General features: G+C 41.3%; 1 protein-coding gene and 2 pseudogenes across 1 annotated transcript in view; 1 reads left to right on the forward strand and 2 right to left on the reverse strand.

The window, feature by feature from the left end:
• The window catches only part of LCMT1 (leucine carboxyl methyltransferase 1), a 60,544-nt gene that overhangs the window by 12,117 nt on the left and 23,878 nt on the right, over nt 1-24,549 (reverse strand). Inside the window, exons 3-7 of the mRNA XM_054580879.1 lie at nt 20,381-20,502; nt 15,098-15,174; nt 13,546-13,607; nt 6,925-7,027; nt 4,112-4,232 (exon numbers count right to left, since the gene is read on the reverse strand). Coding sequence (XP_054436854.1) covers nt 4,112-4,232; nt 6,925-7,027; nt 13,546-13,607; nt 15,098-15,174; nt 20,381-20,502 — 485 coding nt within the window. The remainder of the gene's footprint in view (nt 1-4,111; nt 4,233-6,924; nt 7,028-13,545; nt 13,608-15,097; nt 15,175-20,380; nt 20,503-24,549) is intronic.
• Nucleotides 7,922-8,060, forward strand: LOC129076809 (uncharacterized; annotated as a pseudogene).
• LOC129076721 (ras association domain-containing protein 8-like) lies at nt 9,996-11,750 on the reverse strand (annotated as a pseudogene).

Below are 24,549 nucleotides of genomic sequence, written 5' to 3' on the forward strand. Positions count from 1 at the left end.
TACATAACAGAATAATCTGAAGAGAACTTAAATACACATCATTTGGGGTTAAATAAATTCTGGCGTGTTTCATATATATATAATGAAATGCCATATAGCAGGGGAAACAGGAGAAACATAGATATGAAGGGGCACTGAAAACAAACCGGAATTATTTTCTGGAGGGCAAGCCTCTTGTGGAACACACACAAGGTGAGTGTTCTAGGAACCCACCTGTATCAGTGTACCAGCTGACAATGTTGTGAGAAGCTGTGTTCAGCTTCAGTGAATTATTTTTGAAGTCTTTCAACGTATTTCCCATTTCATGATAATGTACCCGCCCACACCTTCAGCAGTTTTTGACCAAAAATGGCATGACCCCGGTGACCCACCTTCCCTATTCACCCGATCTCACCCTGATCCAACCTTTTTTCTTCCCTGGATGAAAAATGTCCCCAACTGGATATGTTTTGGCAATGTGGAAGAGGTGAAACAAAAAAACAGCAGAAGCGCCCTGGCTGGCGTGGCTCAACGGCAGGGGTGCCGGCCTGCAAACTGAAAGGTCGCCAGTTGGATTCCGAGGCAGGGTACATGCTTGGGTGCAGCCAGTTCCCCAGTTGGGGGCGTGTAAGACGCAACCAATCAATGTTTCTCTCCCTCTCTTTCTCACTCCCTCTCCCTCTCTCTCAAACTAAATAAATAAAATCTTTTTAAAATGGCAGAAGCATATTAATAGGCACTGAAATTGATGAGTTCAAAAACTGTTTTGGGCAGTGGGAAAAAACATCTTGATAGGTGTATTACATCTAATGGAGAGTACTTTGAAGGTGACTGAAGTTTAAACATCTAAGAATACACGATTTTTAATAAACAAATTCTGTTTTGGGGGTCCCCCTTTGTTCAGATATAAATATAGAGAGCAATATGGAAAGATCTCTAACATCTAAGAACTCTTGAAAATTAAGGTATAGAGGAATATGTGGTATGTTATGCCATCTTCCTTTAAGAAAAAAAAAAATCTCTGCATTTACACAACCACAGAAGAACTGCTGAATCTGGCAAAGTTGCTTCCCAAGTGAGAGGGCTGAGGTCTGGGGTAGGAGACTTACATTTCCTTGTCTATCCTTTTGTACTGTTTGATATATTTTTATTTTGCTTTTGAATAAAAAAAAGTGTATAGAAAACCATAAACCATAATTAAATTCTACATGTGCCCAAATGCCACAAAATGAAATCTTACGTACACTATTATAGCATATATACACTGTTACTTTGTCATACGCAAAGAACCAAAAATTCATCACTAACAATATGTAAAACGAATACCAGAGCTCACATGACAACAAGAACCAGTGTTTTCGTTTTTGGTGGGTGAGTAAGGCATATGTGGTACTAATGGACAGGTCACATCATTAAGTGGAAGTATGTTTGGGAGCACACACCCCATCATTTTATTGCCTAAGCATGAATCCTGGCTTGACATTTAATTGCTGTGAGACTGGGTAAGCTGCCTACCCCTCTGTGCTTCAGTCCCCTCACCTGTAAAACCACAAGAACAAGTATCTACCCTGCGGGTTGTTGTGATGATTGAGTTAATATATGTGAAACTCACAGCATACATAACAGCTATACATAGTAAATAAATTATAAGAATTTGCTGTTATTATCATTATTGTAGTTATCGTCATCCATGAGGTTTTGTCATTTAAAACTAATTACAAACTAATGTAAGGCATGTGAGCAATTAATAAATGTTAAGATACTAATGATTTTGTATTTGTTAGAAAATTATTGAATTAAGTGGTAGGTGGGATCTGAACCAGTTTGGGGACAGCCATGGACAACTTATTGGACAATGGCCCATTCCTAGGCCTGCTCCAAAGTGATAGGATCTCTGGTCAAAATTCACTGATCCACCATCTCCATTTGATTTTGGATAAATGCTTGTTGAATAAAGGAATATACAAATGAAACAAAGTTAACGAAGCAGTACACATTCAAGACAGGAGGAGACACATGGAAAGCAGAGTTGATTTCCCCCAGGTGTGGTACCCTGAAAACAAAGACTGGTTCCCAGAATTGTTTCACATACACAAAGAAAAGAGCAAGGAGGCCAGCTGCCATTACATCCACTCACTAGGACTGAAGACAGAGTCTAAGGACAGTCCCGAGTTAAAAAGAGGGAAGGAAGAAATCAACCAACCAGACACCACCTACACAGGAACTTGGAATGGGTTGGGTGGAGACCCGGTCAGGAGACCAAGGTTTAGCCCCAATCTGTCCATAATTACATAACCTTGGGGAAGGCCCTGTACTACTCTTACCTGCAATAAAATTTAAAAATAAAATTAACATAAGACATAAAATAAAATCAATAAAAATAAAATAAAATAAACAATAAAAATAGCTACCATGTGCCCACCACTGCAACATTTCATGAATTCCCATAATAAACCAGAGAGGTAGGCACTCCTTGTTGCTTTATGAACAAAGAATGGGGGCTCAAAGAGATCAAAATAATAACCAACACTTAATAGCCAGGTAAATGCTGTAACAACCTTATGAAGTTGGCACTTCTTTATCCTCATTTTTCAGATGAGGAAATAGGCACAGAAAGGTATGCAACTTGTCCAAGTCACAGAGCTAGGTAGTCCGCCTCCAGAGCATGGACGGACTCCCAAACACCAATCACACGGCCAATAATAAGAATTAGGGCCAGGTGTTATGGCTCAGCTGGTTGGGCATCGTCTGTGAACCAAAAGGATGCCAGTTTGATTCTCGGTCAGGGCATATGGCTAGGTTGCAGATTCGATCCCCTGGGGTGCGTGGATAAGGCAACCAACAGACGTCTCTCTCACATTGATGTTTCTCGCCCTCTCTTTCTCCCTTCCTTCCCCTCTCTCTAAAATAAAGTGAAATGAAATGAAATAAAACAAAACAAAGAGGTAGGGCCAGGATTTAGAACCAAGCTGGATAATTCCAAAGCTCTAAAACAATCCATTCTGCACTAGATCAGAAGAGGTAAACCGGCAGCCAGTGGACCAAACTCAGTGATTTTAGAAATTAGGAAATGTTACATTAAAATCATTTTTAACTTCTGAAAAACTGAGAGTTCGGGCAACTATAGGCTCACAGGTGACAACAGGCTAGGACTGAAGAGTGGCCACTCCCATGAGATGGGTAGCCAGGGTACCCTAGTCCTCACCACTCCACAATACTCACTTGCCAACTTCCTCCATGTGCATCATGTGCCAATCTCTGAGGGCATTAAGTTTGCTACCCCCACAGGGAAGGCAGATGCAACTCCCTCCATCAAGGGCTTGACAGTAAACATCGGGTTGGCCAAAAAGACCCTTACGTTTTTTTTCCAAATGATGGCTCTAGTAGCTTTTAGTTGTCTTTAACTTCATTCAAAATAATTTTGTTGGACTGTATTGTGACAGCTGTTATACCTGCGTGTATTTAAAAAAAATTTATCAAAATTGGTGAATTTTTGTGCAGCCATTTTAATATTGAAGATGAATGAAAACACGCAACATTTTCAACATATTTTGCTTTATCATTTCAAGAAAGGTAAAAATGCACTGAAATGCAAACAAAGATTTCTGCAGTGTATGGAGAAGGTGCCGTGACTGATAGAACATGTCGAAAGTGGTTTGCAAAGTTTCTTGGTTCTATTCACATTCTGGCCAAATAATTCTTTGCTGTGGGGCTTTCTCATTCATGGGAAGATGTTTAGTGGCGCCTCTACATACTAGAAGCCAATAATGAGAGATAGCTAATGTACTCAAAATATCCAAATCAATAAAGTCATTGGTGAAAATTTAAAAATGTGCCTTTTATTTTATAGAAAAAACTAAACAGACTTTTTGGCCAACCCAACACAACAATGAAATAAGAATTCAAAAACCTTTTATAATGGCCAAAATTGCAGTTCCAAAAATTCTGGCTAAAAGTTTGCAGGAAGTCAGGAAGTCAGGAGCAGCAGGACTACTAGCATCAACTAACAAATGAGACACGTCTGGCCAGGGGCCGAAGGAAAACAAAGAGTAGCAGCATGTGCAGGGTGCTCAGAGGGAGAGCCACCCCTGGGCTTCTCTGCAGAACACGAGTTTCCTGTGTTTCCTTTTACCTGTTCGTAGTTTATGAACATGGCGGTCCCAAAAGTGTTGGCTGCCCACTTGATTAGGTTTGCAGACTGCTCCGGAGTCATGTAGACCAGCACACATTCTGTTATCAGGAGTGTCGGCAATCTGGAGAGACAAAAAGGAGGCACATAAGTGTTTTCATCAGGTTGGAACTCTGGCTGTACACATGTCACAGTACTGGCAGGACAGTTCACAGCCCATGGTCAATCAGCACAGTAATATATGTGTGACACTATCACATCCCAAAGATTTATACTGCACAAAGGTGAGTAGTGAGAAATGGCTGTCTGGCTTGTGAAAATGTGTTAAATGGCTACAGATTTTCCCCCACGCTGCATCCACATTGTGGCAATGCCTTGAGTCCTGCGACTCAAGAGAGGGATATCATTTCCTTCCCCTGGAATCTGGGTCAGTCATATGACCTGCTCTGGCCAATGAACAGGAGCAAACAAGAAGCCTGCTTGCCAATCACTTGCACAGGGGTGCTTGCCCCCATGCTGTACTGGCAACCTAAAGACACTGTGCAAGTCATCCCAAGCTAGCTTCATAGAAGGGGAGGCCCCCTGCATGAACAAGGCAGTTTAGGTGACAGTGAGTCGGCCCCCAGCTGATCTGCGTGCGCGCGCACACACACACACACAAAATGAACCCCAGGTGATATTAACTAAGCTTTGCCTCCTAGCAGAAGAACCACCCAGCTACGCCCAGCCCAAATTGTCACTTCAGAATCCCAAGCAACTAAATTATGAGCTGTCTGAAACCTCTGAGTTTGGAAAGATTTGTTACACATTAAGAGCTGACTGGTACAATGCAGAAATACTGATGTTCACTTAACAGAATCTAGTTCTTCTTATTGAAGCCTATACCACAAAGAATTGAAAATATGAACAGTCTTCAAGAAATTACTTTATGTTTAGTATCCATCCTCACTTACCAGACTCAAACTACTGAACACATTAGGAAAAGCAACACACTCCTTTGGAAATATCTAAAAGCGTTAATTTTTGAAAGGGAACACTGACTCAAAGAGGTTTTTAAACAAACAAACAAGAAACCCCACTCCTATTCAATAACCAGCAGGAGATGTCAGATTGGAACCCAGATTCCAAGGTGCAGAGGGGGGCTCCAGGCTTACCAGTATCAGCTTTAACCATCTACTACTAATCACCAGTCACTAATTTGCCCAAGAATAGCAGTCATGGCCTTAAACATAAAGACTCACCTTCTGCTAAAGAATACATCTTGCAATCTGTGAATCATGCAAAGGATTCCCCAAAGGAAAGAAAAAAAGGCAGGCAGGTATGTAAATTCTAATGACAACCTGGTTGATGATTCTAGGCTAAACACATAAACAAGAACTCCAAAATGAAGACACAACAGCCATCATCACATAAATGCAAGATGTGTCAGAACAAGCTTTAACTCCCTACACTTCCCACCCCTCTGTCACCCAAAGCTCACCTGTATTTGTACCTGTTCTTATGTCCCTTTCTCTCCTCTCAGGAGAATGGGGATCTCTCCTTTCCCCGAAGGACACTTAGCCTCAGTCCATGTTCTACAGCCCCCTTCCCTCTCTAGCTATAATCCCCCTAGTTGCTAAATTTTTTTAACAATTTGCCATTGATTTCTGCCTTCATGTTCTTCAAAATAGTATTCCCTTGGCCTTATCTTCCCCTCAAGTTTCTCCCGTGAATTACTTCAAATATTCTTGAAAGTGTCATCTTCATCTACAATAGATCACGTAAACATGTTTTTATCTCTAACTCTCTAACTCCGATCTAATTATGACCAGCATGACTGTGTGCTAAAATCACACATCTCACTCCCTACCCTGTGACCCAAAGGCCCCCCCTCCCCAAAATTTCATGTGAACCCTTCTGCTCCATTTTAAAAATACTTCTGTGAGGTATATATGTGGTCATGAAAATACAGTATATTGGGGATGTGATTTTATATATTTGATAAGGCACTAAACATATTACTCTGCAACTTGATTTTTTTTTTTTTTTATTCAACTTTTTGAGTTCTCTCCCTGTTGACCTAGGTCATGCATTGTAAAGGTTATTCCTCCATTCCTCTCCTGATGGACATTCAGATTGTGTCCAATTTTCTGCTACTAAAAACAGTGGTTGCAAAGAACATCCACCTTGTGTACACACGCAGGAGACACACCTGAAGGTGAAGCTACTGTATATGTTACCCACATCTTCAATCTTACTAGATATTTCCAGACTGTTCCTCACCATGGTTGTACTGAGTTCACTTCCACCAGTGGTGTGTAACAATTCCTTTTACCATGTCATCTTGTCAACGGTTAATATTGCCAGACTTTCATATTTTGTCAACTTGATGGGAGTAAAATGAAATTTCATCTGATTATTACTGTGGTTTCTTACCCCTTTCCTATGATATTCAGTTTCTTCTTTGAGCTGCCTAACCTAGACCTTTTTCCCCCATTTGCCTATGGGACTTTTTTCTTTTTTTTCAGTAGCTGTTCTTTATATATTTTGGATGCCAATACTTTCTTTGTATGTTGCAACTATATGGTTCTGTGCATACAATTATCTTTTCTCAAGCTTTGTTTGTATTATACATCAGTACTGTATTTTACAAAAGTAATACAGGTGATTCTGATATGAAACAGACCTGAGAAATGCTGCTTGTAAAAAATTCAGAAAATTACTCGAGGTAGCAATGAAGGGAAAAATGGGACATGGGTATCATGCTGCATTTCCAACCGCCTTGTCTCACGTTAGCATGAAACCACAAATGTTTAAGAAGTCAAAAAAAATCTCACTGTGTATTCATGTTACATTTCTTTAGTTTCTCTTCCAGTTCAGATAAATCTCGAAGATCTGCTCCAATAATAGCATATCTCTTTGAATCCAACATGTGTCCATCTGCAAATATAAAAGGGTATAATTTCAACAGAAATTAATCAAGAGATTATAATTCCAATGGATATGGCTTCTTCAAAATTAAATTTATTGTTTTTCTCCATTATAAGAATTCATGCTTATTATTTTAAAAATTCAGATAAGAGGAGTGAAATTAACTAAAATCACATTTCCCAAAAAAAGCTATTAGCGTTCTGGTATATAACATTCCAGCTTTTTTCCCAAAGTGCTTAAACTCATATACACAACACAAACACTGTCTGCCTCTCTCTCTCTCCCTCCCTACACACACACACACACACACACACACACACACACACACACGCTCCGCATAGAAAAAGAAAATGGGGCTGCTTAATACTTGTTTTGAAAAATGCTTTCCCTACTTAACAGTGATTTCATGGCGTCCTGCTGAGTGGATAAAACAACTGACTGAGCCAATCTCTCACTACTAGACATGGTATTTCCAAGTTGTCTCTGTCTTGGGCACTGGGATGAGCATCCTGTATATGCATCATGAAGCACCCATCTAATTATTTCTTTAAAGTAAGTACAGAGTAACCTGTTAATATATACACCTAGGCATGCTCCTGCAGTGTGTACGACAGATGTTTTTTTAAGGGTACAAACCTGCAATGAGTAGCAAATAAGTCCTAAAGATCTAATGTAGAGTACGTCAACACTGACAACAATATTCTACTATAATCATCAAACTTGCTAAGAGGCTAGATCTTAATTATTCTGACCACTAAAAGGAACAGATAATAATGTGACATGACAGGGGTACTAGTTATCACTACAATGGCAGCCATACTACAACATAAATGTATCAAATTAATAGGTACACCTGGAGCTTACACAGTGTTGTATGCCAAATATATTTCAATTAAAAAAGTTATCGCTTCTTGGCCTTTTGGCTAAGATCAAATGTAGTATCTGTTCTTATCAGTTTAAAAAAGTAGGTTGTGCCCTGGCTGGTGTGGCCTAGTGAACTGAGTGCTGGCCTGTGAACCAAAGGGTCACCAGGTCAATTCCCAGTCAGGGCACATGCCTGGGTTGTGGGCCAGGTCCCCAGTAGGGAGCTCTCAAGAAGCATCCACACTTGATGTTTCTCTCCCTCTCTTCCTCCTTCCCTTCCCCTCTCTAAAAAATAAAATAAATAAAATCTTTTTTATTTTTTTAAATAGTAGGTTGCTACAAGGGGAATGAGGATGTCAAAGAGTGAGCCTATTTCACATTGGTACTGACTGGCAGGCTGCTCTCTAAATGGTGTGCCAATTTGTAAGATACTATGTTTAAAAGGAAATAATTTATGATCTAAACTATTTGCAAATAAAATGACATTTGCTTTAAAGTATTCTAACAGAGGGTGGATGGCACAGTATCTCCAGTGTTTCTCAAGCTGTGGCTGCATCAGAATCACACTCATTGATGGGCTCCACCCCTACAGTTTCTGATGCAGATCTTTCAAAATGTAGAGGCTTGCATTTCTAACAAGTTGCCAGACAGCGCTGGTGCTGCTCATCTGGGACTTCACTCTCAGAACCACTGGTACAGATAACATGAGACTGCCAATAGTGAAAGTCAGGTGATGGGTTCATGGAAGTTCAACAATCTAGTCATAGCATTTTAGTGTACACCTGAACTATTTTTTCAGTAGAAGTTAAAAAATAGATTTATGATAAAAAGAAAACTGACTGATTGTTTATGCAAAGCATCACTCAACTTCCTCAAGGGTACAAATCAGGGAAGGAGTTGGAATATCCAACAGCCATCCTGTATCATGGCTGGTAGATCAGGTTCTCCTGGCTTTGAGGATCCACAGCAAACAATGAGGAAAAGGCAAAAGCTCAGCACAGAAGCAGGTTCTCTCTTATGATCTTGATGACCCCAACTGACTGATTTCACTACACTTAGTCACACACCATAAGTTAAAAGAAAAATGTCCCAGGAAAGCACCAAAGAGTAAGTAGGAAAACCCAAGTCAGCCCCCAGCACCACAATGCCTGAGTCAGGAAAAGAGTATAAAGAACAGGAAGGCACTTATCTGATGCACTATGAAGTCAAATGATTCCCAAATGCCTATGTGCCTTCGTGCAAATAACATACATATTAATAATAAGCATATTCTTTTAAGATTTTATTTATTTTTAGAGAGAAGGGAAGGAAGGGAGAAGGAGAGGTAGAGAAACATCAATGTCCAAGAGCTACATTGATCGGTTGCCTCTCACACACCCCCAACTGGAGACCTGGCCCACATCCCAGGCAGATGCCCTGACTGGGAATTGAACTGGCGACCTTTTGGTTCTCAGGCCAGCACCCAATCCACTGAGTCACACCAGCCAGGACAATAATAAGCATATTTAAAGTAAGTTTTCCTATCCCTAACAAAACAAAACAAAACCAACATAATTTTGAAGCATGAAGTTCAGGGAAGACATGTCTTACCAGAGATCTGGAGCTACAGGTAACACATAAAGTAGAAATGCACATTGTCATGATTACTCTTAAAAATTGAGCACAAGGTACAGGGGACCTGAAGAGGTCAGTGACTTGAAGAACAGCTGGCCACAGCCCAGCCATATCCACAGGATGCTGGCGTATCACCCAGGAAGCACTGGAAGAGATGGCCCGAGTCTCATTAATGATAGACTCTGATGATGCCAACACTACACACTCCATCATGATTCTCTTGCCACTCCGAAGTCAGGGCTACTCAAGCTGTGCAGAGACAGGTCCATTACCTGACCTCCAAGGATGCCTTCCTCTCACTGTGCAGGAAGCAGGTGTTTACTATAGGACACAGCCTCAGAGCGAGTTTCAAAGGAGTTTTACTATTCTGGAAAAATACACCATCTCAGCATTCAAAGTTACATAACATTTCAAAATAGCAGGGCATCATTTCAGTCTATCAGATTGGGAGAAATTGTATTTATTATTTATTTATTTAAATTCTTACTGTATGTCATAACTTTATTGGGTCTCTCCCCTAAAGACATACAATGTTATACATATATGCCTTCAGGATTAAAACCAGATGAGATAGGATTCTGTAGCATACAGAGATTACTGGGGAGCTGTCAAGATGAACCTGGCTGCTTCAGGCATCCAAACTGGAATGATGCCTCCCTTCCTATGTCTGCGTGTGAGGCCTCTATTTCAGTGGGCTCCACTGGAAAAACAGGAACTTTTGTCCCTCTCTGATGGATAAACTGCTGGAGACTGACTTACCCAGCTCTTCAGTCTACTGCTCCAGGTTCTTTGTTCTGTAATTGTTTGGTGTCTTGTCCAAGAGATCTTTCCACAGCTTTGGTACCATTTTCCAGCCTCCGACTCAGCTGGCCTTGAATGTCAGTTTCCCTTTACCTTCCTGATCTTTCCTTTAATCTCTTCTTCACTGAGCTGTGCCTCCTGGATTTCCCACTGCAATATTTTGGCTTCAAGACCCCTTTCCAAAGTCTGGATCTCAGACAATAGTCCTTTCATTTTCTCTTGCATTCTGTCCTTTTCTGTATTATTTCTTGAAATTGATCCTTCAGCTGTTTTTCATTTTCCTGTCCAATCTGTAATGCATTTTCCTAAAATTCTTCCTCTTCAATTTCTACATCATTTCTTTTATCTTTTGTTCCAGGAGGACAATCTCCTCTTCAAAGGCAGAATTATATTTTTGCCCCCAAAAGTCGTATTTCCATTACATTTGGTTCTAGCTCTTTCTCAATGGATAGAAGCTTTTCTGTCTGCAAATAGGTCAGCCTCTTTAACTCATCTGCTCTTGTTTTGCAGTTATTTGGCATCTTTTGCTTAAATTCAGTTTCTTTCGCTTTTCCAAAAATTTCCATTAATCCTTCTGTAAAACGTATATGATTTCCTATTAGGTTCTCTTCTTTGGATTGACTTGTCAATTTGAGGCCTCACTTTAGCTGAGGGAGGGCAAACTCCGGCTGTATAAATTTCTTTGAGAAATTTGAGCCACACTATCTGCTATGGGTTGCCCACTGAGAGATAACCCAGTCCTGTTCCATGTAAAATAAGTTGTACATCACTAGCATACTAGCCCCATTTGTTTAAGGATATGATAGGGTTCTCATGAGGCTCCAAATGTCTCAGTGCCTCTCATTTTCTATCACACTGTACTTTCCAGTCTGACCTATCACTTCCACTAAGGCTACTAAAACCTCCTGACAAGCTGTGGCTTGGGTGAGCTCACAAACAATCCTCTGAACTTCCCCTACCCATACTTTAAGTTTCAGGGTGTACCAGCCAAGGATCACCCAAGGGCCCCGACACTGGTCATCAAAAATGTCAGGTCATGTCTCTGGCTTCAGAAGCATGGAGAAAGCAATCTGTGTAGTCAACTTAGCACCCCGGAGACCACAAGCAGAAGGAGTGTAAGGTAGTCTTGAGGAACGGTAAAGCACCAGGTGGGTATTCTTGGAGAAGCTACGCAGGCCATGGGTAGCTTCTAGGGCTGGGCAGGGCTAGATCAGGCACTAGGGATGCAGCAGCACCAGGAGCACCCTGGCTGCCCAGCACCTATGCCAGGCTGTGCAGGCCCGCATGCCTACTCTGCGGCCTCCACAGGAGGGAGGCCCTGGTTCCCTGGTGTGCCCTACCCGCACACCTTTCCTGGCAGCCTGAACTCAGGAGTGAGAATGCCCTTGGTCTGGTGGGAAGGGCGGGGGTAGGGGGTTGGGGAGGTGCGGTGCAGCGGCTCAGAGGTGAGCATGCAGCGGCAGAGTTAGCCAGACCGGGAGGGATTTTTAAATATGAATACCCACTGTTAGTGAAGGTGTAGGGATTGAGAATCCTTCCTCCCTCTAGTAGAAACAGAAATTAGTAAACAGGGTCTTAAAGAACAGTGGCTATAGTTAGTAAAATACATAGTATGTAATTCTTTGAGCTGGCAATTCCTGCAAATATGCCTACATACATATGTTTTCTATAATACTGTTTAATATAAAAACATTAAAAAGGAAGCAATAAATGATCGTCAGTAGGAAATAGATTAAATAAAATGGAATTTCCCTGCAAAGAAGTACTATGAAGCAATTGGAATTAAAGATAGAAAGCAGTGATTTTCAACCGGTGTGCTACAGCGCTCTGGTGTGCCTCAAGAATTTTTTGAATATGCAATACCTGACTATTTAGTCAGGGGCACTGGCCTCTTTTCCCTTAAACTGTCAAATTAAAAAATGACAATGGCCAATGCAACAATAGCTGACTGGTGTGAATGAATCAAAACTATACATTTGTCAGAGCATCCCTGAGTATAACATTCATCTGTAGTAGAAAACAATGAACATTTGTTTTCTTGGAGTGGGCCTGGCTTGTGTAGGGTCTTTATTTTCTACTTCATGTTTCTACATTGATCAAAAGCAATGTAAAGTGCTAGATCTTTTGCTATACCTAATTGCTTTGACACAAATATTAATCAACTATATAGAAAGTCATGATAGCAGAAGTGTGGAAAAGCAAACAAATTGCCAACAAATGACAAAGCCCGAATAGATTCCACTTGCAACTGATGTGAGGGAAACAAAGAATGGGGGAGACATTTTCTGTGGAAGAATAACTGGGTACCTGATCACTATAAGGAAAGAATGACTAATGCATTGTGGTTGTGCATAAAAGGGGGCTTATGAGTTGTGTGATGTTTACTTGGTAATCTGGGCCAGCCATCCAAGAAGACCGCCTTCTCCAAGCATGTTTCCTGACCTGAATTATTATTAAGCCCCTTCCACTTCTCTGTCAGACACAAACTGAAAATGATGCAAGATTCTGGAAGAAATTTATCTTACTTTGAAAAACTTGGAAATGGAAGTGTTCCTGGAAACTTTTATCATTAAAACTAGAGGAGAAAACAAGAGGGCAGTGGCCAAGGAACTAACATAAGCGGCTGATGGAGTAGTGGGGACAGAAGATGTTCGGCCCCTCTCACTGACTTCCATGTAGGAGTGAGGGTCCAAAGTTGTCAGAGCTAATCTAAGGAAAACAGGAAAGTCAGATTTTCCTTAAAAATCTCCTATCAAATATTGGCAACTAATTTAAATTTTTTTTTTTAAAAAAGAGTTAAGATTGAGGACGTATGGACATGTAGGAACAGTCACACAAAGAGCTGTTTTAAAATCCTTCATTGTGCCCTGGCTGGTGTGGCTCAGTGGACTGAGCACCGGCCTGCAAACCAAAGGGTCGCCAGTCTGACTCCCAGTCAGGGCACACGCCTGGGTTGCAGGCCAGGTCCCCAGTAAGGGGCATATGAGAGGCAACCTCACACTGATGTTTCTTTTCCTGTCTTTCTCCCTCCCTCCCCCTCTCTCTAAAAAATAAATAGATAAAAATCTTTAAAATTTTTTTTTTTAAATCCTTCATGGTAAGTGTGAAGTATAAAGGCATCAGAAGTAGACACTGTGTGACATAATAATTGCAGGCGCATGTACATGCACACACATACACCAGCTTTAAAAAAGGAAAGGGAAATCAAGTATAGTTCATAATGTATTACTTAAATTAAGGATACTTGCCAATTTGAAGTGTGTCTTCTGAATGTAATTCTAAAATAGGTTTTGATAGAAGAGGCTTGACTCTATGGTAAGGAGGGAAAGCAAAGAAAGATCAGTCCGGTAGCGTATTTACTGCCAAAATGAAGACACTCACTATAAAAATGGCACGTAGGTACTGCTACGGTGGGGTCTTTTGTTCAATTAATTCCATTTAACCAGAGGCACATAAAGTAAAACTTCACTGGACTCGTGCCTCAGGTTAGGTCAGCTAAGCATTATACTTAGAATTTGATTGTCAGTCACAAACTGACCATGAAACACTCAGACTTAGAAATAGCTAAAGACAGGCTAGCAAGAATTTCCGAAATGTTTTAGTATTTGCCAAGCAAGCTCTACTTTTTTTGCCTCTTCTCAAACAAAATTTTAAAGATAGCTATTATTTCTAACTTAAAAAGTTGACTTAGACCTAACATCCGTAACATTTATGTAATAACTCCTCCAATCAAGACTATGGGAAAAAATCAAAGCAAATTTTCAGTAACCCAGCCACCATGCACAGATGCCAATGCATTTCCTGCTCTGGTAACCATCACTAGCCTGAGTCAGAGCCTCCTTTCCTCTGTTTCACTGAGGTCTAATAGGCTTTGTTGTACTTCGTAGTTACCAGAGCATCGGAACTGCCATATATCATCAGAAAAGCACATTTAATATAAAATTCTTTTTCTGTTTAGAAAGGGTAAAAATCTTATTTTCAAAGGATAAAGTAGAAAAAACAAAGCTTGAAAAATGTTTTCGGTTTGTGAGGATTAGACATTTCTAAAGGACAAGTTTAAACTTTTATGCTTATTAAATTTTTGTAAATATAAGAATTAGGATTTTATTTCAATGACTGATTTAAACAGGAGGGAGGAAGTGTGGTTAACGCTGTTGATAAACCTTGACCTTGAGCTTGAAGCCAAGATTTAAATCTCAGCTCCACTCTTCCTAGCTGGTGACCTTAGGCAAATTAACCAAACTTCTCTGGACCTCAGTTTTCCCAGCTGTAAAAAGGGGCTAACAATCGTACTTAATTCATGAGTCTGCTCTGAGGATTGGATGAAACCACCAAGGGAAGCATTTACTATGGCACGAGGCAAGGACAAGCTCTCAGCAAAGGTTACCAAACTCGTTGTCTTTAACTTTGCAAACCCTTTGAAACCTGGAATGGCTTCTACAATATCTCATATATAATCACCAATTAACTTCAGTCTCCATTCATTCATTCAAAAAATATTTATTATATGTCTGCTCTGAACCTGGTGCCTTCCTATGCCCTTGAGATAAAGAAGCAAACAAAATCAACACGTAAAAAGATCAAATTATTTAAACTACAATCACTGGGTAGAGGCACAGGAGAGGGTGCATTTCCTTTTGAAGGCTGCAAGACACATTGGAATGAGGGTCCCAGAGCAAGAATGAAAGTCTGGAGATGCTCGAAGGAAAGCAGTGCACAAAAACGAGGTCCTGGTGATCAACCCTGCCACCTACTGAGAGCTGGTTCTGAATTCTTTCTTCTGACCAAAGCCACACTTACTTGATGCTGTGCAGCTTTCTTGTGACTATCATTGGAAAATCAACTTCAAAATATTTACTTGGGAGAAGATCTTGATCCTGAGGAAAAAAACACAGTAATCTTTAGAATTACTTATTCATGCATACATTTACTGATCATCTTCACGGACCAATTACAAGGCCCCAAAGAGCAATGTAGCATTTAAGGATTTTAAATCAGGGAAACAGTATGATTAGAAAAGCATTATGCAAATTACTTTGGTCTCAGCATGAAGAATGGGTGGAGGAAAAAGACAGGCGGTCTCGGAGGTTGTCCAGGTAAGAAGTAATAGGGAGCCTGAACTGGGGTTGTGATCGCTGGGATAGAGGCAGGGGATAAGTTGTACTTTGGAAATGGAACATGACATTATTTCCAAAAAGCAACTTGGGAACTAATAGCGCAAGTCAGGAAATTAATCTATGTAGGAGGTCTGACCAGCAGTTAGGGGATGAAATAGAATAAAATAGCAAATATCAGAAAGCATGATATCTGCCCTGACTGGTGTGGCTCAGTTGGTTGGGTGTTGTCCCACAAAGTGAAAGATCACCAGTTCAACTCTTGGTCAGGGCTCATGCCTGGTTTGCAGGTTCAGTCTCCAGTGGGGATGCATAAAAGAAGCAACCAATCATTTTTTTCTCTCTGGCATTGATGTCTCTCCCTTTCTTTCTACCTCCTTTCCCCTCTCTCTAAAAATAAATAAAATCTTTAAAAGAAGACTTCATTTTTAAAAAAGCACAGCATGTAATGAGGGCTAGCGTATTTTGATATACATTTATTTTTTTCTGTGAGAGTAGAATATAGCGGGGAGGTTTTAAAAAAATAGGCACTCTAGAACCCAGGGGCAAGGGTTCAAGTTTCAGCTCCACCACTTGTTTGCTGTGAGGCCTCAAGAAAGTCACTTAACTCCCTGGACCAAGGCTTCCTCATCTGCAAAGTAGAGAAATGACAACACCTCATGGTGCTGTGAGAACGAATGAGGAAATACATGAGCGATACTCAGAACAGGGCCTGCTTTAGTAAGTGCATGTGTGTTCCTATCATTATTTATAGACATAGGTATATAGATGTGGGTCCTGGCTTAGGGTGTACGTTTATTTTCTACTGTGGGCTGTGGTAAAAAAAAAAAAGTGTGAAACACATACCCTGTTCTACTTCCCCTTTTCTCCTTTTGTTACATTGGTTGGGATCATTCTCAAATGCCTCCTTTCCCTGCTGGCTCTGTCACCACTTACAGAGACTGTAACAAAACCCCTCTGGGGTCTCTTAAGGATACATGTCATGTTATAGCAGCTCTTCAACCTCTGAGACCCAGCAAGAAACAAGGTGCTCCACACCTGACCCACCTGCCCAGGGCCCCCCTCCCCCGCCGAGACATGTTTAACACCCTCGCACCCACCTGCACTTATATCCCCAAAATGCAGAACTATGTATTTTTCAATAAGACAAAAAAGAAAGAAAAAAAAGTTGCTGACATTCAGAACCTGGTGTTAGCTACACTGGTGCAGGATGGGATGAAAGGCAAGGCTGACACTCTTGTTTCTGACTTGAACAACTGGGCAGGTAAGGGCAACAAACAGGCAGACAGGAACAGGTACAGAGGGCAGCAGGCAGGCACCCTTGAGGACTGCATAATGCGGGGAGAAATCATGAGCAAGCATTTCCTAGTAGGCAGGGATCCCTAAAGGCGAGTATTGGAAGTGTGGGATCAGCTAATGATGTAGCATGCTTTGACCAAATGAGCTGGTCTATGATGCCTCATAAAACAGCAATGTAGGGCTTTGAAAAGGTGTAGAAGAGGTTATGGGGGGGACAGATGGTAATGGAAAAAAAAAAATTCCAAAGGAGTGGAATTGCTATATCTGAAGATGTACGAGTATGAAATTTCTAAGAAATGGTCAAACAATTTGAAAATAAGAGTTGAACCATTTTACACTCTTACTTGCACTATATATGAGATGCAGTTGCCTGGCATCCTTGCCAACATGTCATTGTAGTCTTTATGATTTTAGGCATTTTTATGAATGTGTAGCAGAATCTCCTTCTGGCTTTGATCTGTATCCTCCAGACCAGTGATATTGAGCACCTTTTAATCTAGATATTGGAAACCTTTACATATCTTCTTTTTGAAAATGTCTGTCAAAGTCCTTTGCTCCTTTATACTGACTTGGTTTCTTTGTATTATTGCTTTATATGTGTTTTTCATATGCAATAAAGTGATTTTGTTGCATATAAGAAAAGGTTGCCCGTGAAAGCTGCTGAAATTTTGCCTTTTTTCTTTTAAAAGAGAAAATGAGTGAGGGAGTCCTATAGCTTCTACAGTATCTTGATCCTCATTAGATTCTTAGTAAGAGGTCACCATGGAAGGAATGCTTCCAACACGCACACCTGGAGCACTTACAAAACAAACATTCTCTCTTGCTTTCATGGCTGTGTCAAATGAGGCTACAACTTTTTATTCTGGGATTCTCTGGCTCTTCTGACACTCCACTCCCAAGAAACTCACATGTCACAGGAGGAGGGAGGACACCTGAGACCAAGTGTAACTCCCAAAGGGCAGCCAGGAACCTCTCAAACTCAAAGGGGACCCTATGGGGCTGACCACTTCACCAGCTGCCAAAATCAACACTGCTTCCCCACGTATTTGATCCTCTGTGCAAAAATAACATTCAGGTGACACCAAAAAACTCAGCCCCTGTTAAGGGTTTCACTCACCTTTTACTCTTTGTTCATGACTATACTGGACCTTCCCTTTCTCTATTCTTGCCTGTTGCCTGGAGATGGGAGTCTCCAACCATCCAAGCAGTCTTCGGCGCCTGAGAGAACCATCAATGAGCTCACACAACAGCAGCAGCAGAAAGCCTGTGATCCCCAGCTGAGCCTCTACTGGGGCAGCAGGGTACCACGCCAGGTGGAAGTTACATGAGACAACAAGACTGACACACACAATTTTCCCTACTCTTTCAGAGAAGCACAAATATCTCTAAAACAGGGATTAGCAAACTTTCTGTGAAGAGCCAGAAAGTATTTTATTCTTGCAGGCTCCAGGTGTCTTGTCAGAACTACTCAACTCTGCTGTCATTGTTCTAAAGCAGCAATAGGTAAGACGTGACTAAGAGGGAGTAGCTGTGTTCCAATAAACTCAATTCACAAAAACAGGTGGTAAGCCAGGCCCATGCAACTTTGACTCTAAGAGAGCAAACAAGCATAATTTTGTTCCTTTCAAAAAGAGGAACTTCAAGTTTTTAAAAAACCCTGTAGAGCAACAAAAACACTTCCACAAAGGACTTTCGGACCATATGCTATTCTCCTTCCTCACTACTGACTGACAACTTTTTCTTTGGAAGGGGCACCTAAGACTCAGTGTACCTTGTTCAGGAATAAAAATCTCAGATTTATTATTAACCCATTTACAAGGCAGGGGAAAAAAAACTCCACACATGACCAAGTCAAAAGGTGTCATACCCAGAGAAGGGATTCCTCCCGAGGCTCCTGTCAGCACCTGGCCACACACTCTCCCCCAGTGCCTTCTACCATGTCCTAATCACTGCATGACAGGCACAATCTACCCAGAGAAATGACACCTCCAAACAAGCACAGGACTGGATGCAGAGGAGAGAACAAGGGATCTGGAGGTTGACGAGCTGGAGCTAAAGGTTTGTTCCATGTCCCAATGTCACTGGCTGTGCAATCTGGAAAAGATACCAGGTCTTGCAGTCCACCTGTGTATACTCCCTCATGAAGCTGTCATGTGAACTCATGAGGTCCTATTTGTACTGGGTTGGCCAAAAAGTCCATTATGTTTTTTTCCATAAAATAAAGGACACATTTTTCATTTTGAGTTTCAATAACTTTATTGATTTGGATATTTTGAGTATGTCAGCTATCTCCTGCTATTGGCTTCTAGTGGGTAGAGGCCACAAGTACTGCTAAACATCTTCCAATGCATAAGACAACCCCATAGCAAAGAATTATTTGGTCAAAATGTCAATACTACCAAGAAATTTCACAAACCACTTTTGATCACTCACAGCACTTTCTCCATATGCTACACAAAAATTTTTTTGCATTTCAGTTGCATTTTTACCGTTCTTGAAATAATAAAGCGTAATACACCGAAAATGTTGCGTATCTTCTTCAATCTTCAGTATTAAAATGGCTGCACAAAAATTCCCCAATTTTGATGAGTTGCTTTTAAGTGCACACTAATATGACAGCTGTTACAATATAATCTAACAAATTTGTTTCAAATGAAGTTAAAGACAATTAGGCACTACCACAGCCATTGTACAAAAAAAACCAAATGAAATTTTTGGCCAACCCAATTAAAAGCACTTCATCAATGTGAGTTATTCTTATCCTGAATGCAGAAGAGAGGCAACCATTCTCTTGGCTGCCAAAACCAAGTTGAGGCCACTGTGTTCTTGCTTCAGTAAGAGAAAGGTTGGGAACTCTAATGACCACAGACATTCTCATCAGGTGAGCTGTTATAGGACCACAGGGATATGCAGGTCAGGTTATACTGATACATTCTAATTTATCTTTGTTTCCATCTGCAAGGAATCTGGGGAAACACATGTACCCATTACTGTCTCATAACAAACCTCAAAAAAGAACCAAGAAAAATCTGTACAAATCTACCAAAAAGGAAATGCAATCCGTGAGGTCTTTGTGGGGAAAGGATTTGGCAGTAAAATTCCAGCCAAGGAGTCAAAGACCAGCACTGTTGTCCTGGTTCTGCCACTAACTAGACCCAACTTCCCTTTCCTGTGAGTGTATTTGTACCTGCTACTGAACCCTACTAGATCAGTTAAGAGATCAAATCAAAGAATGGCTACAAAAGGTTCTACATCATATTACCATCACCCAGCCATGCAAACCTCCAAATTTTACCCAAGACACCATTATGCCAACAATAAAATCTCAGTTATCATCAAAATTACAAATGCACATGCTCTTTGTCTCAACCATTCCAGTAATAGAATTTTTTTCTCCTGATGTATTTCCACACATGCAGAGGAAAACATACACAGGATTGTTATTAATACTCTGTAACAGCAAGAGATGAGAAACAACCCACATGTTCTTCACTAGGACCCTGGTGTGATGAACTATGGGGCTGGCAGTGGTTGGGGGCATGCAAGCAGCTGGGAGATAGGCTGTCACTGCACACATTTTAATGTATTCTTTAATTTTTTTGACCAGGTAAACATCTTCAAAAATGAAATGTAAAAAATTGGGGAAAGAGGAGGGAAAATTTTAATTTACCTTTAATATCCAGAAGGTGGTATCCATCCCAGCCCCGAGGTTTATAATTTGACAGTGACATTCTGTCTTCCGCAGAAATGCCTTTGTGAGCTGACTGATGCCATGAACTCGAGCAAAATATCCTAAGAAAGAGACAGGGAAACAAGCTATTCCTCGGTGACGACAGCAGCAGTCCCTGCGAAGTGTACAAGAGAACAAAAGCAGAACACTCCTGCCTTCCTCAGTGGCAGCAGTGTCACTGTAGACGTTATATGAGACTTGGCAACTTTCAAATTCTCTCCCCCCTTTTTCTTAAAGCTGTCTGAACCAAAGCAAGCACAATCTATTTAATCACAGAATTAACTATCTTAAGAGAAATAAAATGTCCTATAATTTTACTTAAGACAATGGTTTAACATCAAAGCATTTGACTTAAATGTTCCTCTTGGAAATGACCTCTGGCAATTTGACCTCTTGACCTTTTTCATGGCCACAGAGAAAGCTTGGCAGTACTCTGATAAAACTCAAAACTGCACAATCTAATGAAAAATATTTTTAAGTGAGGAAATTAGGCAGATAAATGTCAAAGCAAAGAAAGTGGTATTTCTCATCACATAGCTCTCATCTCAGCCCTGCCAGGTTAGAGCCTTGCTCTTTATCTAAGAGCATCAGATGGGGCAGAGCAGGACACCAGCACTGGGCTGCCTGATAAAATGACTTGTTAAGCTCTGGGCTGAGGAGGCACAGCACGGGATATGGGAAATATAGAAGGCAAAAAGGAAACCCTGCTGCTCAAAGTGCAAATGTTCTGAGAGCCAAATTTGACAACTTTTATTTAGCATTTAGGAACTTTTATTGCAACTTCAAAGGAATTTTATGTTTGTTGAATCCACTCATAAGTACTTTGCTTGTAATTTGTATGTCTTCTTCATTTATTTTCCCAGTAATACACTTACTATATTTTATAGAAATAGACACAATGGATTGGGTATTGGAAAAATACATATCCTTACCACACACTGCTTGGAAAGCATTCTCCTCATGGGTTGTAGGTCCCCAAACGAGATTCAAACCCAGAGTGAGAAAAAGGAAAGGAGAGCTCACATGCTGCCTGGGGCACCATGACAGTCACCACAGCAGGTCCTTGCTGCTGGGGCATTCATTAGGAAACCTGCCCCCTGAGAACAGGAAGGAAGCTGAAGACCTTTTAGCCAGGCTTTGCTCAGTCTTAGTGATGCCTGGTTTCACCCTCAGCTCAAAATAAATACCACATCCTTATTCTCAGAAATACCCATTTTAAAATTTCTATGTATTTCCTTTTTTGTTATTATTTTGTATTACATTTTATTGACTCTGCTATTACAGTTGTCCTGATTTTTCTCCCTTGGCCCCTCTCTACTCAGCATTCCACACTGCCTCAGGCAATGCACCCACCATTGTTCAAGTCCGTGGGACATGCCTATACCTTCTTTGGCTACTCCATTTGCTATCCTGTACCCCATGTCTATTCTGTGATGACCTATTTATACTTCTTAATCCCCTCACCTTTCACCCATCCCTCAACACCCCTTCCCATCTAGCAACCATTGAAACGCTCTCCATATCCATGATTCTGTCTCTGTTCTGCTTGTTTGCTGAGTTTGGTTTTTAGAGTCAATTGTTGATAGATATGTATTTATTGCCATTTTATTGTTCATAGTTTTGATCTTCTTTTTCTTAAGCCTCTTTAACATTTCATATAATAATGGTTAGGTGATCATGAACTTCTGTAGTTTTTTCTTGTCTGGGAAGCTCTTTATCTGCCCTTAGGTTCTAAATGATAGCTTTGCTGGATAGAGCAATCTTGGCTGTAGGTCCCTTGCTTGTCATCACTTTGAGTACTTCTTGATAGTCCCTTCTAGCCTGCAAGGTTTCTTTTGAGAAATCAGCAGAGAGTCTTATGGGAACTCCCCTATAGGTAATGAACTGCTTTTATCTTGCAGCTTTTAAAATTCTCCCTTTATCTTTAACCTTTGGCATTTTAATTACGATGTGTCTTGGAGTGGGCCTCTTTGCATCCATCTTGTTTGGGATTCTGTGCTTCCTGGACTTGCATGTCTATTTCCTTCACCAAAATAGGGAAGACTTCTTTCATTATTTTTTCTAATAGATTTCCAATTTCTTGCTCTTTCTCCTTCTTCTCCTTCTGGTACTCCTATGATACAAACATTGGAACACTTGAATTTGTCCCAGAGGCTGCTTATACTATCCTTGTTTTTTTGGATTCTTTTTTCTTCTTGTTGTTCTGATTGGTTGCTTTTTGCTTCCTGATGTTTCCAAATCATTGATGGGAAAATCATTGGGGCTCAGCTTCATCCACTCTACTGTTGTTTCCCCATAAATTGTTCTTTATTTCAATTCATGTATCCTTCGTTTCCGACTGGGTCTTTTTTATGCTGTTGAGGTCTTCACTAAGTTTCTTGAGCATCGTTATAACCAGTGTTTTGAAGTCTGCATCTACTAGATGGCTTATCTCTACTTCATTTAGCCCTTTTCTGGAGTTTTGACCTGTTCTTTCATTTGGGCCATATTAGTCTCCGCATTTTGGCAGCCTCCCTGTGTTTGTTTCTCTGTATTAGGTAGAGGTGCCTTGATTCCCTGGCTTGGTAGTGTGGCCTTATGTAGTAGGCACCCTGTAGGGTCCACTGAAACAGCCTCCCCTATCACCCAAGCTGGGTACTCAAGGTGCACCTTTCGCCTGGGCTGAGTACACCCTCCTCTTGTAGTTGAGCCTTGGTTGTTGTTGGTAAATCCCAGGTCAATGGGAGGGATTTTACCCAGGCCAGTCAGCTGTAAGGAATGGCTGTTACCACTTATCATTGCCGTCTGCCCTCCATGGAGGATCAGCTGTGTAGGGGCAGGGTGGTGGTACTCTGACATGGTCTGTAGCTGCCCACTGGTTGCACATGCTCTGGGGTTTCTCGGGTGGCGTACGGCAAGGTCAGCCCCAACCTGTGTTTTGCCCAGGGCCACAGTCTGAGCTATAAAGCAAATCTGAGATGGCCGCTACTTGTGCTGCACTTGGAGATTCTCAGGCGAAGCCAAGCTTTGAATCTAGGCTGGCTGCTGCTAGTGCCAGGTCTAGGGCTCACTGAGGCCAACTGCTGCTTGTCTGAGAAGATTTAGGAAGTTGTGAAGCATGAGCCAAGACTAACCATTCATATGGAATAGCAGCTTGGGTGGGCCCTTAAGTTGGAATGGGCAGAGTCAGGGGATCTCTCCAGGGCAGGGTAAACTGTTAGCCAGGTTGATGGAGTCTCAGAGATGGCACCTGCCTGCCAGCTCTGTGGTTCTGTGGGGGGAGGGTTCAGAAAAGGGACAATGGTCTCTGCTCACCTTGATGACAGACACTTCGGTTTCTCCTTGTATGCCACTGGTGCTTTTCTGCTTTTCAAGATACTACCCTGGTGCTGGAGATCAGAGGGAATGAGTCTAAGTAGGGGAGTACATGTGAGGGTTCTTTAAGAGGAACTGCTTAGGGCTGCAGAATTTTCTTCCACTGACTCAACTCCCACTAGCTTTTGCAGCTAAAAATTGTGGGGACTTATCGTGCTGGCCCTGGAATCCTGGGCTGGGGGGCCTGGTGTGGGGTTGGGACTCCTCGTTCCTGAGATATCCCTCCTGAATTTTTACCCACCACACATAGATGTGGGACCAGCCTGTTATGAGTCTGCACCCCTCCTACCCTGGATGGATGTGATTTCTTTAGTTCCACAGTTGTCAGGCTTCCATTCAACTCAGTATCTGATGGTTCAGAGTGGTGGGTGTTCTATATTTTAGTTGTAATTTTGATGTGATTGTGGGAAGGAGGTGAGCCATGTCTGCCTACGCCACCATGTTGACCAGAAGTCCTCTTTGCATTTCTTACAGCCCCTACTTCTAGGATCCAGTCTTTGAGTCAAGATCCCCTGAACACACAGGAATGACTGTCATTTGGTCTATTTCTCAGTCTGGCTGAAACTAAGTCAGGTTTCTCAAGTCCTTTAACTTCCCTGATGGAAATTACTTATAGAGCCTAATGGTGTAACCAATTTACTAAAGAAACAAAATGTAATCTGTTATGTGAACAGATACTTCACAGTAAAAGATAATATATATAAATGAACCCTGGCTGGGTAGCTCAGTTGGTTAGAGTGTTGTCCCACTATATC

Source organism: Pteronotus mesoamericanus, unplaced genomic scaffold, assembly GCF_021234165.1.
Source record: "Pteronotus mesoamericanus isolate MK-2021 breed Mesoamerican mustached bat unplaced genomic scaffold, CSHL_Meso_final contig_64, whole genome shotgun sequence".
Classification (NCBI taxonomy): Eukaryota; Metazoa; Chordata; class Mammalia; order Chiroptera; family Mormoopidae; genus Pteronotus; species Pteronotus mesoamericanus.